Source organism: Geotrypetes seraphini, chromosome 8 (genome assembly GCF_902459505.1).
Source record: "Geotrypetes seraphini chromosome 8, aGeoSer1.1, whole genome shotgun sequence".
Lineage (NCBI taxonomy): Eukaryota > Metazoa > Chordata > Amphibia > Gymnophiona > Dermophiidae > Geotrypetes > Geotrypetes seraphini.
The window spans coordinates 26,320,976-26,339,852 of NC_047091.1; the positions used below are offsets into that span (position 1 = coordinate 26,320,976).

Sequence of the window (18,877 nt, forward strand, 5' to 3'; positions counted from 1 at the left end):
ATGTGAATCACTTGTTCACACTTTCCAAAAATACTAGGACTAGGGAGTATGCGATGAAGCTACTAAGTAGATTTAAAACAAACCAGAGAAAATATTTCTTTACACAATGTGTAATTAACTCTGTAATTTGTTGCCGGAGAATATAGTGAAATCAGTTAGCTTAGTGGAGTTCAAAAAAGGTTTAGATAAATTCCTAAAAAGGAAGTCCATAGGCCATTATTGAGATGGCTTGGGGAAATCCACCGCTTGTTCCTAGGATAAATATCACAAAATCTCTTTTATTACTTGGGATCTAGCAAGGTACTTGGGACCTGAGCTGGCCACTGTTGGAAACAAAATAATAGACTTGATGCAACTTTGGTCTGTCCCAGTATGGCTGAAGTGTTTAACTATTGTCCGATTTCTAATACCCCTTTCTTGGCTAAAATCACTGAAAAGATTGTATTTTCTCAGCTTTCAGACTCTGTTGAAAGCACAAATATACTACACCCAACTGAATTAAATTATTCAAAATATTAGCAAAAATTTTTTTTATCATAAATGTTAGGAGCATATAGGTTACAGAGCAAAAATTCCATCCCATTAATTTTAACTTTTGCAATAACATATCTACCTATCTGATTAATCTGAGTATGTATTTATTCCACTACCAAAGACTTATTAAAAATAATAATTACTCCTGCTTTTCTATTAATAGCCAGCGTTTCAATATAATCCCCTAGCCACCAAGTATGAAGCTTAGCATGTGTAAACTCATGGAAACACTGATCAAACAGAATCTTGACACAATCCTAGACGAAGAAAAACTGCGTGATCCACACCAACACGGGTTCACCCAGGGTAGATCCTGCCAATCTAATCTGATTAGCTTTTTTGACTGGGTTACTAGACAACTGGACGCTGGAGAGTCACTAGACGTGGTATATTTGGACTTCAGTAAAGCATTTGATAGCGTCCCTCATCGAAGATTACTGAACAAGCTGAAATCGATAGGATTAGGAGACACTCTAACTACATGGGTTGGGGATTGGCTGAGCGGTAGACTTCAGAAGGTGGTGGTGAACGGTACCCCATCCGAAGCATCGGACGTGATCAGTGGAGTGCCGCAGGGCTCGGTCCTGGACCCGATTCTATTTAACTTATTCATAAGAGATATGACGCAAGGACTTAGAGGAAGGGTATCACTGTTCGCCGACGCCGCCAAACTTTGCAACATAGTAGGCAAAAGCTTATTACCTGATAATATGACACACGACCTACTGTTGCTGGAACAATGGTCAACTACTTGGCAGCTAGGCTTCAATGCTAAAAAATGCAAGATAATGCACCTGGGTAAGAGAAACCCGCGTAGAACTTATGTACTAAATGGTGAGACCTTGGTTAAGACCACGGCGGAACGTGACCTAGGGGTGATCATTAGTGAGGACATGAAGGTTGCCAATCAAGTGGAGAAGGCTTCCTCCAGGGCAAGACAAATGATGGGGTGTATCCGCAGAGGTTTCGTCAGCAGGAGACCTGAAGTTATGATGCCGTTGTACAGAGCCATGCTCACTTGGAGTACTGTGTTCAGTTTTGGAGACCACACTACCGAAAGGACATGCTGAGGATCGAGTCGGTTCAGCGAACGGCCACCAGGATGGTCTTGGGGCTCAAGGATCTCACGTATGAAGAAAGATTAAAAAAATTGCGGCTGTACTCACTTGAGGAAAGAAGAGAACGGGGAGATATGATTGAAACATATAAGTACATCACAGGACGCATCGAGTCAGAAGATGATATCTTCTGGCTCATGGGATCGACCACCAGAGGGCATCCGCTGAAAATCAGGGGAGGGAAGTTTCATGGCGACTCCAGGAAGTACTTCTTCACCGAAAAGAGTAGTGGATCATTGGAACAGACTCCCACTCCAGGTGATAAAGGCCAGCAGCGTGACGGATTTTAAGAGAAAATGGGATACTCACGTGGGATCTTTAAGGGAGTAAATTCAGGGGAGGGGATACTTGGAATGGGCAGACTTGGTGGGCTATAGCCCTTTTCTACTGCTTTTTTCTATGTTTCTATGTTCCTGTGCATTCAAATGTGTTTCCTGTAAAAAAAACTATTGCAGCCTTATGTCTATGCAAACTTTGCAATATCTTCTTCCTTTTAATAGGAGAGGAAATTCCCCCTACATTCCAAGTGATAAATTTTAAAGACATATATTCACTTCACCATGAAATACATTACAAGGAACATTAATAAAATCCAATCAAATAATGGAAACTGTCCCAGCCACCAGTCCCCATTAAATGTTAATAAATACCAATAACATTGAACCATATATTGTATAATTCTACATAAAGTCACCTTCCATTCAATCCTCCCCCTTAAATATCCCCCTAATCCACAAATATGTGGTTTGAACAGTAAAGAAGTCCTCTTAATCCAGTTCCATTCCTTGAAATGTGTGCTTTGAACGGTAAAGAAGTCCTCTCAATCCAGTTCCATTCCTTGAAATGTGTGCTTTGAACGGTAAAGAAGTCCTCTCAATCCAGTTCCAGTCCTTGAAATGTGCGATCCAGTGTGCCATGAATGGTGAAGTCGTCTCATCCCTGTGCCCTTCTTTGAAATGGGCGCAGTACTTGGATGCAGAGCTGCCGGCTGACCATTAGCAGCAGCAGCTGAGCCGGCCCCGTTCATTGTCCGAGGCCGACATCACATCCGGCCCCAGTCGGGCTGCAGCTGCCCGGCCCGCCGCTGGCCCGGCCCCACCTGGCGCACCTGGCCCGCCCGCGCCCCTCCCCGCAGCTCCGGCCAGGAATGCGGAATTGGTGCAGGGGCAGGAGGCGGCTCGGGCTCCGGGGCTGGGCGGGCAGGGGAGGAGGGATCGCGCTCGCTTCCTTCCCGGCATCGCCGCAGCCTCTCGCCTCCGATGTCGGAGCGTAGTTCCTCCGTCCTTTCTGCGGGAGAGGAGTGGCCCGGCCGGGCACAGGCGGACCCCGCCACCCCCAAGAAGAAGAAATCCAAGGGAAGCTCTCTCCGCCGGGCTTTCAGCTGGCTGCGGGCCCGGAGGAGGAAGAAGAAGAAGAAGAAGAGCGACGCCAAGGACAAAGGTAAGGACACCTGCCAGCCAAGGGGATTGCACGCGTGGGAGCCGGCTATTAGACGTGTAGACTAGGGGAGGGAAGGGTTCGAGCAGCCTTGGATTCTGGCCTCCTGTTGTATAAATACCCTCTGCCCCGCCCAGCAAATCTGTAGCAGTGGGTTGTCCTGGGGAGGATGCACCACAGTTTCTTACCAAACCCTGCAATCATTAGAGCCAAAAGGCAGCCACTACATGTGAGGAGCATCAGATCATGGGGTCCTATATTGCATTATGTAAAAGGCAGCCGAGTTGGATTGAAGCATGCCTCTTCCGAGCAAGGAAGAGTGCAAGTGGGGAGGATTTAGCTCAGGCTTTTTCACTACTAGTTCCAGGGGTGACTTGCCCAAGATCAGAAGGACCAGCAGTGGCATTTGAACCTTTGCTTCTTAGTTCACTCCTCTGCTCCAGTCAGTGTCTTCAGGTTTGTCACATCTTCACCATGGCTCATTTCCCCAGAAGGGCCCATGGCTCTAATGGCAGAATATCGGTTCACCTGACTCAGAAGGAATGGCTCTGGAGATCTTCTGTCATCTTTCTTGGTTAGAGCCATAGAGCCTCAGCACCCTAAGGTTGTGGATTCAAACCCCGCACTGCTCCTTGTGACTTTCAGCACATCACTTAATCTTCCACCTCCCCAGGTATATTAGATAGACTGTCAGTCTGCTGGGACAGATAGGGAAAATGCTTGAAGTACCTGACGACATAGGAGAAAAGGAGAAGGGAATCCTGGGACACTTACATTCAGCAAAGGAGCTCCCATCGTCTCAAAAGAAAGGGAAATGAAGGAGTAGGATAGAGCAGTGATTCCCAACCCTGTCCTGGAGGAACACCAGGCCAATCGGGTTTTCAGGCTAGCCCTAATGAATATGCATGAGAGAGATTTGCATATGATGGAAGTGATAGGCATGCAAATTTGCTTCATGCATATTCATTAGGGCTAGCCTGAAAACCCAATTGGCCTGGTGTTCCTCCAGGACAGGGTTGGGAACCACTGGGATAGAGCATTGGTGACTTCCATTGGCCACATTACCTAGCTGGGGGGAGAGCCTGTCTTGCACCCTGGTGAGAAGGAGGGAGGTCTCATTTTTGTACACTTTGATCCACTTGCTGTTGTTACAGGAGGGTTGACTGTCTTGGGAAGGTTTCTGAGCGGGTATTAGTGTGCTGTGATCTGGCTTTAGAGTCTTACGATTTGCAGAGCAGGAAACCCACTTTGCACGTGTAAGGTCCGGTCTCATTTCTGGATTGAGATCACTGCTGGTTCACTAGCTCGCTTGCTCGTTCTTTCTCACTGCTGAGTCAGAAGGTCACAAGCTGTAGATCTTGGAAAATTCCCAGCAGCTTACACAATAATTGGAAGACATGAGGAGTCATTACCTCTCAACATGGCTTCTCTTTATTTTAAAACACTTCAGCATTGCCTTAGGGGGCTTTGCCTAACTTTAGTAATAATATTAGAGAGAAAGAGAAACCTGTGGCCCCATCCTGAACGAAAAGGATCAGAGAGAGTTCTGACTGCTCTTCTCCAATACATAGTGCAAGAAAGAAGGGTCTCTTCTGTCCTCACCCTCCCTCTGCTCTGCATGTGGGCAGAATTCTAGGTAAGGTGGAGCTTATTCTGAAAAGATAGGCTCCACCTTGACTGGGGTGTTCATTAAAAGGGAGATAGAGCAGCTTTTAAAGCAGAACCTGGTGCAAGAGTTCATGGTTTGCCATACTATATCTTTGAAGGATATTGTCAGAACAGAAGTTGCAAGAAAGGCAAAAGTAAGCCAGGTGATTTTAAGGGATGAGCATGCCAACGTTTCAAATTTTCTCTGTCATTGCTGAGCAAAAAGCACACTTTGAAATGTCTGTATACTCATGCAAGAAGCTTAAATAAATACGATGAGAGAGTTAGGGTCCCTTTTCAAAGCCATGGTAGCGATTCACATGTGGCAAATGGCAGCGTGGCCCATTCAATTCCTATGGGCTACGTCGCATTTGCCACTCCAGGACTCGGTACCACAGCTTTGCAAAAGGGGCCCTTAAGCGTTGAATGGAGAAGAAGACATAAGAGAGACCTGGTGAAAGGAGAATAAAATATCCATGCCTGATTTAAACTCTTAACCTGTATGGCTCAAAACCTACCTATTCAGCAAACAAGACCCCTAACAACCCCCCCCTGCTTACATTACTACACGCCCCCCCACCTCCCCCCTGCTCTTCTATTCCCCTTAATTGCTCCCCTCTCCCCTATCTCCCCTCCGCCAGTCATCCTCTGTTAAGTTCGATTAACACTTGCTTATATCCGATAAACTATTTATATCGGATAAATTGTCTTTACATGATAAAATGCTGTAAACCTGCTTTAACATTTGTTTTTATCTGATAAATTGTGTATTGCTGATAAATTGTTTAAAATTGTTCAAACTGTTTGTAAATCTGCATGTCAACGCAGATACTACTGTAACTGATGTAAACCGCCTAGAACTCTCCGGGTATGGCGGTATATAAGAATAAAATTATTATTATTATTATTATTTTAGCTCCCCCACCCTCCATTTTCCTCATGTTGTTATACAGTAGTCATTTTGAAAGATAAACACAACAGTTGCCTGAATGTCTTCAGTTCTAGCCATTAACTCAAATTTGATCATGTTATGATCACTATTGCCATAGGACACTATGATATAGGGCTACTAATTATATCATAATGATAGGTGATAGGATGAATTAAATTGAAGGAGGGATGGCACTATATGTTAAAAAGGGCATTGAGTCAAACAGAATAAATATTCTGCAGGAAACAGATAGCCATGTGAAATCTTTATGGATAGACATTCCATGTGCGAAGGGAAAGAGAATAGCAGGGGGGTATGTTAACATCTGCCAAGCTAATGACATGTTAATAGAAATTAGGGAAGTTAACAAATCTGGCAACACCATAATAATGAGGGATTTTAATTATTCCAATATCGACTAGATAAATGTCACATCAGGGAATGCTAGGAAAGGAAAGTTCCTAGATAAAATAAATGATTGGTTCATTTACCAGCTGCTCCATAAAGCAATAAGGGGGAGTTATTTTCGATCTAGTTCTTAGTGAATTGCAGAACTTTATGCGAGACGTAATGAAGTTGGGTCTACTTGGCAATAGTGGGTTAATGGCTAGAACTGAAGACACTAATGAATTTATTGTGTTTGTCTTTCAAAATCTAATCTAATTTTCTATTTGTGTGTCCCACATACCTATTCAGGCTCTGGGAAACGTTCAGAGAGGGGTTGAAAGGGGATCAGGAGGGGGGACTAAGAGAAGCCTTGAAAGGGGGGGAGGGTAAGAGGGGGGCAAGAAATCATAGTTGTCTTGGAGCTCATTTAGCGAAAGAGGTGGAAATATTCATTTCTGAGAAGTCAAGTAGGTTCAGCTGTCAAAGAGGAATGTTGTATATTTAGTTTCTTTTCTGATCATTTCTGGCAGGTTATTCCATGTTTTTACTCTTATGAATGTAAGCATGGAGTGGAACAAACGCCTGTAATGGAGATTTTTCATGGAAGGTAGATTCAACTGTATTAAGAACATAAGAACATAAGAAGTTGCCTCCACTGGGTCAGACCGAGGTCCATCTCGCCCAGCGGTCCGCTCCCGCGGCGGCCCATCAGGTCTGCGACCTGTGAAGTGGTTTCTGACCACTTTTATAACCTACCTCAAGTTCTATCTGTACCCCTCTATCCCTTTATCCTCCAGGAACCTATCCAAACCCTTCTTGAACCCCTGTACAGAGTTCTGGCCTATCACTTCCTCCGGAAGTGCGTTCCATGTGTCCACCACCCTCTGCGTAAAAAATAATTTTCTAGCATTTGTTCTAAACCTGTCCCCTTTCAATTTCTCTGAGTGACCCCTAGTGCTTGTGGCTCCCCTCAGTTTGAAGAATCTGTCCTTATTTACTCTCTCTATGCCCTTAAGGATTTTGAAGGTTTCTATCATGTCCCCTCTAAGTCTCCTCTTCTCCAGGGAGAACAGCCCCAGCATTTTTAACCTGTCAGCGTATGGAAAATTTTCCATACCTTTTATCAGCTTAGTTGCCCTCCTCTGCACTCCCTCGAGTACCACCATGTCCTTCTTGAGGTACGGCGACCAGTATTGAACACAGTACTCCAGGTGCGGGCGCACCATTGCGCGATACAGCGGCATGATGACTTCCTTCGTCCGGGTTGTGATACCCTTTTTGATGATGCCCAGCATTCTGTTTGCTTTCTTTGAGGCTGTTGCACATTGCGCCGATGGTTTCAGTGATGAGTCGACCATCACCCCCAAGTCCCTTTACAGGTTACTCACCCCTAGCAGTGTTCCCCCCATTTTGTAGTTGAACATCGGGTTCTTTTTCCCTAAATGCATGACCTTGCATTTCTCCACGTTAAAACTCATTTGCCACTTTTTTGCCCAGTCTTCCAGTCTCGTTAGGTACTTTTGTAGGTCTTCACAGTCTTCCGTGTTTCTAACCCTGCTGCAGAGTTTGGTGTCATCAGCAAATTTGATAACCTCACATTTTGTCCCCGTTTCCAGATCGTTAATAAATATATTGAATAGTAGAGGTCCCAGCACCGACCCCTGCGGAACTCCGCTCGTGACCCATTGCCAATCTGAGTATTGGCCCTTGACTCCAACCCTCTGTTTCCTGCCCGCTAGCCAGTGTTTGATCCATCGGTAGATATCCCCTTGCACCCCGTGGTTCCACAGTTTTTTAAGTAGCCGTTCATGTGGTACCTTGTCGAAGGCTTTTTGGAAGTCAAGGTAAATGATGTCTATGGATTCACCCTTATCCATCTGACTGTTTATTCCCTCAAAGAAGTACAGCAAGTTCGTGAGGCATGACCTTCCCTTGCAGAAGCCATGCTGGCTCGCCTTCAGTTGTCCATTGTTTTCTATGTGTTCGCAGATTGTGTCCTTTACCATTGCTTCCAGCATCTTTCCAGGAACCGAGGTCAAGCTCACAGGCCTGTAGTTTCCCGGGTCACCCCTTGATCCCTTCTTAAAGATGGGCGTGACATTTGCTATTTTCCAGTCCTCTGGGATCTCCCCAGTTTTTAGGGAGAGGTTACATATTTGGCGAAGTGTCTCTGCTATTTCGTTTCTCAGTTCTTTTAGTACCCTTGGGTGGATGCCGTCCGGGCCTGGTGATTTGTCGCTCTTTAGTCTGTCTATCTGTCTGAGGACATCCTCTTTGCTTACCTCTAGTTGTACCAGCCTTTCGTCGTGCTCTCCGTTTATAATCACCTCGGGTTCTGGGATATTGGATGTGTCCTCTCTGGTGAAGACTGACGAGAAGAATTTGTTTAACCTTTCAGCTATCTCTTTTTCCTCCTTTATCGCTCCTTTCCTGTCTCCGTCGTCCAGTGGTCCCACTTCCTCTCTGGCTGGTTGTTTCCCTTTCACATACCTGAAGAAGGGTTTGAAGTTTCTTGCTTCTCCTGCCAGTCTTTCCTCATATTCTCTCTTTCCTCATATTCTCTCATATTCTGTTTGAGTCTCCTGGAGGTAGACCAGACTGTTGAGAATAGTTGGGTGAGAGGAGTGGCTGAGTTTCCATGGATTATGTGGTGTAGGATGCACGATGTTTTGAAGAATATTCGTGATGAAATTAGTAGCTAGTGTAATTGTTTGAGATAGATAGGCTGAGATCAAATCATATTTCTTTAGGTTAAAGTTAAGTCTGACAGCTGTGTTCTGAATGAGCTGCAGTTTGTGGAGTTGATCCCCAAGTATGCTAAGTTGCAGTAGTCCAGTTTGGGTAGTACCATCAGCTGGACAATCAGAGCAAAATGATGTTGGTGGAAGTATGGCTTAATAAGTCTTAGTTGGCGCATAGTGAAGATGGTCTTTTTCCGAAGGCTGGAGATTTGAGGATCCATTGTGAGTGTGTCAACCAGAATGATGCCAAGTACTTTTGAGGATTTCTCTACTGCGAGGGTGGTACCAGATTGAAGATTAATGCTTGTTGGGGCATTCTGCTGAGCGGTGTGGAAACAGATGGCTTTGGTTTTGGTGGCATTTAGTTTAAGTTTGTGGTTGCCCAGGTGTGGATTTTTTCAATGTTGTTTGAAATTTTCTCATCTATGTTTGGTTGGTTGGTTGTAATAGGGATGAGAAGAAGAATGTCGTCTGCGTAGGATAGTAAGGTTTTGTCTTCTAATTTAATGTTTTCAAGTGAGCTCATGAAAAGGATGGAGGATAATGGGGAGCCTTGCGGAACTCCGCAGAATGCTTTCCAGGGGTTGGAGAACTCTCCTTCCTTTTTTAACCATGGACTCTCTATTTTGTAGAAAGTCTGTAAACCAGTCTAACACAGTTCCTGTAATTCCGATTTCAGATAGTTTGGTTATGAGCAAATGATGGTCTACCGAGTCAAAGGCAGCGGAAATATCAAACTGGAGTAGTATTGCTTGATGGCCGATGCTTAATAGTTGTTTTACTTTGGTGATTAGGGTGATGATAAGGAGTTCTGTGCTGTGTTGCTTTCTGAATCCATATTAGAAACATAGAAACATAGAAAAGTGACGGCAGAAAAGGGATAAGGCCCATCAAGTCTGCCCACTCTATTGACCCACCCACCATCCTAACTACCCTGTGAGAGATCACACTCTGATGTCCCATTCCCTCTTAGAGATCCAACATGGGCATCCCATCTGTTCTTAAAATCTGGCACGCTACTGGCTTCGATAACCTGTGCTGGAAGCTCATTTCAATTACCAACCACTCTTTCGGTGAAGAAGTACTTCCTGGTATCGCCATTGGGATGGGTGAAAGCATGAATGTAGCTCAATATGAGAGGCTAGTTATTTGCTTACGTGGGTTTCAAGGATTTTTGTTAGAATAGTGATGCCAGCGATGGGCCGGTAGTTTGAAGTTTTGGAAAGGTCTGCTGTTGAAGTTTTCGGTATGGGTGTGAGAGCAATTTTGCCCATTTCCTTGGGTAATTTGCCTTGGTTCAGGGAGCTATTTAGGAGGTTAGTGAGCCAGGCTATGATTTGGGAGGGAATTGGTAGGTAAGCGGGACAGTTGTCAAGAGAGAGAGTTTTGATACAAGTGTTTTGGTATCGTGGTTGATAAGTTTAGTGAAGGCGGTCCAGATTTGATCTGCTACAATAGGTTCTGTGTGGTGCTCGGCGGTGATTATAATAACATGAGGAAAATGGGGAGGGGGGGGAAGCTAAAAAGAGCAGCCAAAATTAGTGACAACTTCAGCATTTGGAACCTAGGACAATACCAGACTTATGGGCAGACTGGATGGACCGTTCAGGTCTTGATCTGCCGTCATTTACTATGTACTATATATTTTAAAATATCATCTTGGAAGTCCAGACTAAGTGTATTCCCCATATTACAAAAGGTAGGAGGAAGACCAAATGACAACCACCATAGATAAAAGGAGTGGTGATGCAGACTATTCTAGCCAAAAGAACATCTTTCAAAGAAGATAAAACAGTATAAATACTGATAAGTTAGATGCAAAGAAAGGCAACAAGAGAAAGTGAAAAGAAACTCAGCATGTGACCCAATAGTTCTGTCATTGCAGATAAAACTGGGAAATTCACCGATCTCGCAATGCTGGATGTTGATTCTAGATCCAAAATTAACATACCATTCTCAAGGGTAGTTAGGAATTAATTCTATAAATTGTGTTTGATTAAAACTCTACGTTCTTTACTGGTCCCAGAAGCACTGAATATCCTTGTACATTTATGAATGATTCAACAAATTGATTACTGTAATTCTCTCTTTGCTGGCTTACGCCAGAAGGATTAACATAGACTTCAGATCATACAGAACACAGCCATTAGACTGATTCATAATCTCCGTAAATCTGATCATATCACACCATTTCTGAAGGAAGCTCATTGGCTTCCAGTGAAACATCGCATCACCTACAAATTACTTTTAATAATCTTTAAGGTGTTAACTACAGAAGAACCACTTTATCTCGCACGCCAGTTGACTCCATATACATCCGTACGGAATTTAAGATCAGCTAATGGTCTTGGAGAATAAGATGTACAATGTCAGCGTCTATGAGGCAGACTTGGTTTTTTCTGTTACATAGAGCTTTTTGGACCCCAGTTAGATTACAAAAATTAAATAGTTCCTTGTCTAATAGATGCTGGCATTGTAATATGGATGTAGGGACTTTGGATCATCGTTTGTATTATTGTCCCCATATCTTAGCCTTTTGGAACTCAATCTGGGATCAAATAAATTGTTTATTGGAAAATCATGTAGCGTTATTATGATAGAAACATAGAAATAGACGGCAGATAAGGGCCACGGCCCATCTAGTCTGTCCATGAGAAAAAATAGTCAGATATCATCGAGTAACAATAAATTTTTATTGATCATGACAGGAGTTGCCATCCAACATATTACTAATAACTGGAAAGATCACAGTTATTAGTATTTTAATTTCTGGTGGAATTCGTTGTGTTACTTATATAGAATGGAAAGATCACTGGCAGTACAGAATGGAAAGTATAAAAGTTTTATAAAAATATGGGAGCCATTAACATCTTTTTGTCATGATTAAATGCCATTTTTCTATTAATTATACACCACTTAGTGATGAAAGAGAGTAAGGGTTTAATGGGAGGGTTTATGATCTTATAATGAATAATGGGCTTAGAGGGAGGGTGGAGGGAGGGTTGCATTTATATTTATAAGATACAATGATAAGATGTTCAAGTGATCTAATTAATAGTGTTTATTATGATTTCTGTACACTTGATGAAAGTTTAAAAACGAATAAAGAATTAAAAAAAAAAAGATCAGCTAGTAAACAACTTCTTAATGTTCCATCCTAAAGGGAAATAGTTCTTGAGCATGTTAGGGACACAATTTTTTTCAGTTCATGATCCAAAGTTGTGGAATTTATTACCTCTATCACTTCGATCACTAACCTCCATCAATAAGTTTAAGGCAGATCTGAAAACATTTATTTTTCCAGATACATATTAATTTCTCCTTTAATATACTACGCTGTTGGCATCATGGAAAATCCCCCAATGTGTTTCCCCCCTTGCTTTTCTATTACATTATTTAGTTCCTCTCCCTGACCTTTATGTTGTGTGTTTTATTTTGTTTTTACTTTAACTTTATTGATTGTTTTAGTATATACTTTTAATGTACTTAGATTGTAAGCCACCCTGAAGGTTTTTCCCTAGGTGCAGGGTAGTAAAATTTTATTAAACTTGGAAACAAATTCAGACTAAACATCTTTTCAAGTACAGGAAGCTGAGAGGGAGCCAGTTGGACTATCAAATCATCACAGAATGAAAGGGGCACTTGGAGAGGACAATGCCATAGTGGAGGGATTAAATTAATTATTTGTTTCACTCTCGACTAAGAAAGATGTAAGCAAGATATAACAATACAGTACTTCACTTTAACTCTTGTCACTTATTTCCTCATCTCATTAAACAAAAAACATTTAGAATTACCCATGCCAAAAATGGTATTTAAGGGTAAAAGTATAGAGAAACTGAAACAAATCTTTAAACCCAGAAGACGTAATAGACCAAATAGACCAGCTAAATGGCTGCAAATCACCTGGACTGGATGGTATACACCCTATATACTAAAGAACTAAAAAGTAATCGGTAGACACACTGCTTCCCACTGGCACAGTCAGACTTTCCACTACCACGTCCCACCCAGAGGAAATGGGATGTAGTACTGAGAAGACCAAGGGGCCAGCCAGCTGGAACCAGTATATCTCTGCATCATTACTATTGCTGCTGATAATCCAGCATAAGTTTGCAGGTCATTGTGGTGGTGGCGGGGGAGAAGGAAAGGCAGAGGGAAAGATGACAGACCTATGTGGGGGGTGTGAGAGCGAGAGATGACAGACCTACAAGGAGAGGTGATGAAAGGTAGAGAGATGCTAGACTCGGGGGTTAGGAGGAAAAAGAAAGAGAGGAAGAGACCAGATGAGGGAGAGAGAAAAAGAGGTGCTGACCCCAGAGTGTGAGGGGAGGAAGAGATGATGAAGGAGGAGGGTATGAGAGAGGGGACATGCTAGGGAAGGGACAAGGGCACAGAAGAGATGCTGATCATGGAGGGAGCATAGAGGACAGGGAGACTAGAGGTTTACCACTATAAGGGTTGATGCTTGACAGGAAGAGGGATAGGGACACTGAGATGACCGATGCTGAACATTGGTGGGAGGATATAGACAGGGACATAGAATGGAGATGCTGGATAGGGCAGAGAAGGGATACAGATGGAAGATGAATGGTTGATATGGAGGGAGAAGAAATGTCATAGACAGAATATCTTGGAAAGAGAGTTAGGAAAAGAGAGAAAACCAGAAAAGAGACACTTATTCCAAAACAAATGGGAAAATATCATATAATGATGAGACAACAAAGGAAGAAAAATATTTTATTCTGAATGTATTAATTGGAATGTGCATCTCTAATATCTTGCATTTGTTTCTGACTGCTCTAGTCTTACTGTACATGCAGAGTCTGGCTTCTTGAAGTCTCCAGTTCTATTATTTGTTTCCTATTTGTGGAGGATCTGGCTTTGTTTTGCACTTGTGACCAGGGTGTAATATTCTACTAGTATGAAGCTTCTGTCAGATTCTGCTAATGTTTAGTTTCTGTGAAGGGATCTGTCGCAGTCTGACTTGTTCTGTTTTTCGGGCAGGAAGTATATTGGTCTTAAGTAGGGTTGCTGCTATTTGAGTTCTACAGAGATATGAAATGTGTTTGTTTACTGGAGCTCTGAAGGGGTCCCATCCCCCTTTGGCAATACCTTGCGAGAGATAGTGTAATAAGGGCTCATCTTAAATTTTCCACCTGGGACCCATTCAGACCTACAGTAGCTATGAGGGACTGGGATGGAATAAGACACCAGAGAAAAGAGACAGATGAACCAAGGAGAGTTCTGGAAGAGGGAGGGCTGAGAAATAAGGAGGAGTGGCCTAGTTTTTAGAACTGCTGCCTCAGCATCCTGAAGTTGTGGGTTTGATCCCAGCACTGCTTCTTGTGACCCTGGGCAAGTTAATTAACCTCCGCTGACCCAAGTAGCATAGATTGTGAGCCTTCCAGGACAGGGAGGGAAAATACTTAAGAGTACCTGATTAGATGGAAGGTGTATCAAATACAATATCAACTTGGAAAGTTAGATGAGAAAAGCTGGTAGATAGATGAGAGGTGAAAAGGAAGAAACGAAGAACTAGAGGGTGAGAGAAATGGAGAATGAGGGGTAAAATCACATGTGGGATGATGCAGAGAAAAGAAAAAAAATCGGTGCCAAAAGGAACAGAATTCAGCTGAAAACTAGAACAGATTGGGACCAACTCAATTAGAGAAATAATGTCCGGACAACAAAGGTAAAAATGAAAAAAAACCCCAAAGTTTATTCTTAACTTTTAAGGTCTGCAATGTGTCAGCTTTGGGAAATGAGCATTTATTTTCATTGTATTTTGCAAAAAAAAAAAAACCAAACAAGCAAGAAACAATCCCCCCTCTCCCCCCCAAAAAAAAAAAACCCCAAGGAAACACATTTCTCTTTCTCTTTTTCTAGTATTACATTGCTCAGAGTCTAGCATTTTGGGGTTTCTCTTTTCCGCTTTTGCTTGCATGTTTGCTTTTTTTTTTTTTTTTTTTTTCTTTATTCTGTATTAGATCAGGATACTGAGTGTCTGTTCTCTCTGTAGCAGTCTCATTTGTTCTCTTTCCTCAACAGAAGGAGCCTGGTGTCATATACAGTGTTGTCTTTTTATAGGTCGGGTTCTTTTCTTGCACTTTGTTGACTCTGGAATGGCTGCTGGTTTGATATGATGTTTGCTACATAGTGTCGGGTATCTTTTTTTTCACAGGATTGAATGTTACTTTGCAAAGTGTCTGGCAGTGGAAAACGAGAGTGTTGTTTTGATATCACAGTTTTAGTATTTATACATTGTGTACGGTGAGTCCTAGTTTCATTGCTGGAGGAATGTGAAAGGCGTATTTAATTATTTATTCGTCGCTTGCTGTACCATTTAAACTGACTTGCAGGGCTAAGCAGTTTACAATCTAAAATGACAATGAGGAAAGGAACTCCATCATCGGAGAACTGCGAGTTGCGAGAGGTATCCTGAAGTTCTGTTCTAGGCTTTAATTTCGGACAGAAGAAATCGTGGAATGATGATTTTCTTGGCCCTTCTGAGGGTTATTTCTCCTGTCACTGAAATCATCACGGAGGGTGGGGGGGGGGGTGTTTAGAAGGCACCCTGAGGCTATGAGATAGGAGCCTATGCTCTAATATAACCAAGGTGTCTAGGGTCTGTTACAGGACACTAGCCTAACCTGGTATCAGCCTGCCTAACAATTAGGTACCCCAGCCATAGGGATAGCATGAGTGCAAGTGCCTAAATGGGGCAAGAATGTGCGTAACTTACCATATTCTGCTTAAGTGGGAAACGGCATCCTAGCTCCACCCTTGCTGTACCCCTAGGTATGTCCCCATGCTGTGTAAGTTAAGTGGGTATTTTCAGAGTAGCCCCTAGGCACCCTGCTAGCAGTTATGCAGGTGTTGTACTTATATGTATAAGTTTTCTAATACCTTTACATGTGTGAACCTGAGTTATAGATTTGTCCTTGCGAGTTCATGTGTATATAGGTGATATGTGTGTGTACAACATGTATATGTGTGGGGATGTATGAGTACTTCACGTGTATATGTACAACCCTCCAGGGTTCCAAGACAAAGTTGGACAAGTTCATGCTAAACTGGTGAGACTGGACTCATTTGGAGCACTGGTCTTGACCTTGGGGCTGCCGTGTGAGCGGACTGCTGGCAGGATGGACCATTGGTCTGACCCAGCAGCGGCAATTCTTATGTTCTTGATGTGTGCAAGTAGAGATGTGTATGTCACATGTATATAGGTGACGTGTGTATGTACAGCATGTACATCTGTGGAGATGTCACATTATGTAATGATGGCAAATTGCAACCTGTTAACTATATATTATGTATGTTAGCCTGCAACCTGTTCTAAGCTCTTTGGGGATGATGGGATAGAAAACTAATGGAATAAATAAATATAGGTGATATGTATTTATGTGGGGATCTTTGGGTCTTGGCACTGGAGGTCCTTGGGTGAATCCCTCTTTACTTCGTGGATGAGCAGATCCCCTCATGTTGAGTTAGAATTCATGACTGGAGCAGTGCGAAATGGTAAAAGATGGGACTCCCTCCTGGGAGAGGGAGAGGGAAATCTGGAGAAGGGACATTTGGAGAAGGGATGCTCTAGTGCTGGGATAGTATTCAGTGACTGTGACAGACCTTGATGGGATCTCTCACTTGAGTGGGGTCTGCAAGACTGAAGTTGGATGTTTGCTTCAGATCCCTGTGAACGAAGTGCCTCCATCTTCTGTGGTTATTCAGAAGCAGTTCGGCTAGGGATGTGGCTACCAGCAATATTGAAACCGTGTGATTGTGGCAGGGAGCTGGATTTCGGCCTTAATTGGACTCTTTCAGGGTCAATGGTTATTTCATAAAGACTTGCTAGCAAGCACAGAGTGGACTTTCAATCGATTGCTTAGCAGGAGCTCTGTAATTACAGCACTGCTGGGGAAAACTGAGTTTGGGATGTTCTTCACCTGTGAAACAGGAACTCGGGTACAGCATCATCCCTAGATAAAGGGAATCAAATTCACTGAGCGTGATTAGGAAGTGACTTTGATTTTTCATTACATTGATTAAGAGCTAAATATAGGAGTCTGGCTTTTTTCTTGTTTGGTGAACTGGGGCAGAGAAGAAAGGTTTTACCAGCCACCCTCTGTTCCCATTTAATTCCAGGCCAAGTAGAGCAAGGCCAGGAGGGCTCTGAGGACACACCAAGGACTGGTATTTGCCCTGAAAGAACTGCAAGCAGATAGATGTTTCTCCTGGAAAGATTTCATTCCTAATCCACTCTCTGGTGTGAGAGTATCTGCTGAGATACCCCTCTCTCCCAAGTCATTTTGTGAATGATGCGGGCGGGTGAAAAGAAGAAAACAGATATAGCGGAGTTGTACTGCCAGGGGAGTGAGCTCTGGCTCAATCCGGAAGCTGTGATGTTCACTCACTCACGTGTTGTCCCTGAATGGAAGAGAGAAGAAAGTAAGGAGGCTCCCCCCCCCCCCCCCCCATGTTCTGTGAAAACTGAAGGTAGATGCAGACAGTAATGGGGATTCAAGAAGTGGAGGTTGAGCTCCCTTCTTCTGGAAGGTGGAGGCTCAGAGTGACATTCGGTCAATTTCTTCTGGTGTGCCACCGCTGGATTCTTTCTGCAGCTGTTTAGGAGTTTGTGTCTCAAAGTTGCTTGTACAAACTTGTTTTCAGGCTCTGCAGTTAGTGTTCCCTAGACTGGAGACTTCCAAATCTCCCCTAGGCTTTGTTCACCTTTTTCCAAGAGTTCTTCACATGTTACGGTGGAGCTGAAATGTGGGAGATGCAGATTCCAGGCTGACTTCTTGAATGTCATTTTCTTAAGCTCAGATTAACCTTTTAAGTACTTTGGATTCTTGAATCAGGTGACATCAATAGTATTTAAATGTGTTTGCTACTCACATGCCTTGAGTAGTCTGCGATTTCCTTTTGTGCTTATGTGTTCACTTTATGGCCTGTGATTTGTGCAAGAACTCGGTAAAATCATATTTCCTGATGGTAAGGACCTCCTGGCCTATCCATTTCCCTTGCCATGTGCATCTGATGCTTATCTTGTTTCTCTCAGCTCCACTGGTGGTGAATTTGTTAGAAATGCTGAAGGATTTATGCCCCACCCATGCCTTTTGCCCAGTTTATAGTTTTTCTACTCACACTTGCATTTTGCACTGCTGATAATGGCTCTAGATGTGTATAGTTAAGGCTGATGCCCTGTGTGATCTGTCAAGCTGAACAAAAAGTACTTAGTGAAAGAAAAGAAGAAATATATATATTTACAAGCAAGTCATTTTACCCTCTATTGTCCCAGGTATAGATTTAGATGTGAGCCTACTAGGGACAGAAAAAGGACCTGCTTTCATATCTTGCAGTAGCTTAGAGCAGGGCTTCTTAAGCATGTTACACGCAGGGACAGGGCAGTGTAGGGACAGGATCACGGGTGTCCCTCTCAGAGAAGAGTTTGCTGCATAGGGGACCTTTTTAAAAAAAAATATATATATGTTTATTAAGTCAGACTTATATAGCAATAGGAACATAAAAAATCAAAAGATACAAAGGTGCGATGTCATAATGCTCCCGATAGCCGTGAAACTGGAATTTTTCAGTTTTTCCCACCCTCCCATCCCACCCTACATCCCAGATAAGCAATGCGGTGACCTGGTTGACTTAAAACAAAGAGCAAGCTATATTTTGAGGTGCATTACAGATTCAAGTATCTTGAAGAGCTTTCCCACCAAGTGAGTTTATGTCCATAACTGTCTGTCGTTCCGTTTGTGCCCTTCACCGCTCCAAAGAAGGGGCCTCTGCCTCCAGCCAAAAGTAGTGCTTGCCCCAAAAAGCACCACAATATGACAAAATTGAAATATGGTCTAAAACTCTCTTCCAGAAACATTGTATGACAGTATAAGAATAAAACGCACGACCCAAAGTTTATAGTTCATTAAAATTTGATAAAACGCTTAACATAAAATTTCAAAGCGTTATACAGTAAAAATAAAAAATAAACAAAAACAGACTTACTGGGGGGGGGGAAGGGGAAAGTAAAAAGGATAGAAGGGGAAAAATTACAATTCTTAAAAAAAATAAAA

The 18,877-nt window shown here is 42.9% G+C and overlaps 1 protein-coding gene across 1 annotated transcript in view; it reads left to right on the forward strand.

Moving 5' to 3' along the window:
- The first annotated feature begins 2,192 nt into the window (after positions 1-2,192).
- KIAA1522 (KIAA1522 ortholog) overlaps positions 2,193-18,877 on the forward strand; it is a 54,997-nt gene continuing 38,312 nt past the window's right edge. Inside the window, 1 exon segment of the mRNA XM_033955289.1 lies at positions 2,193-3,092. Coding sequence (XP_033811180.1) covers positions 2,912-3,092 — 181 coding nt within the window. The 5' untranslated portion in view covers positions 2,193-2,911.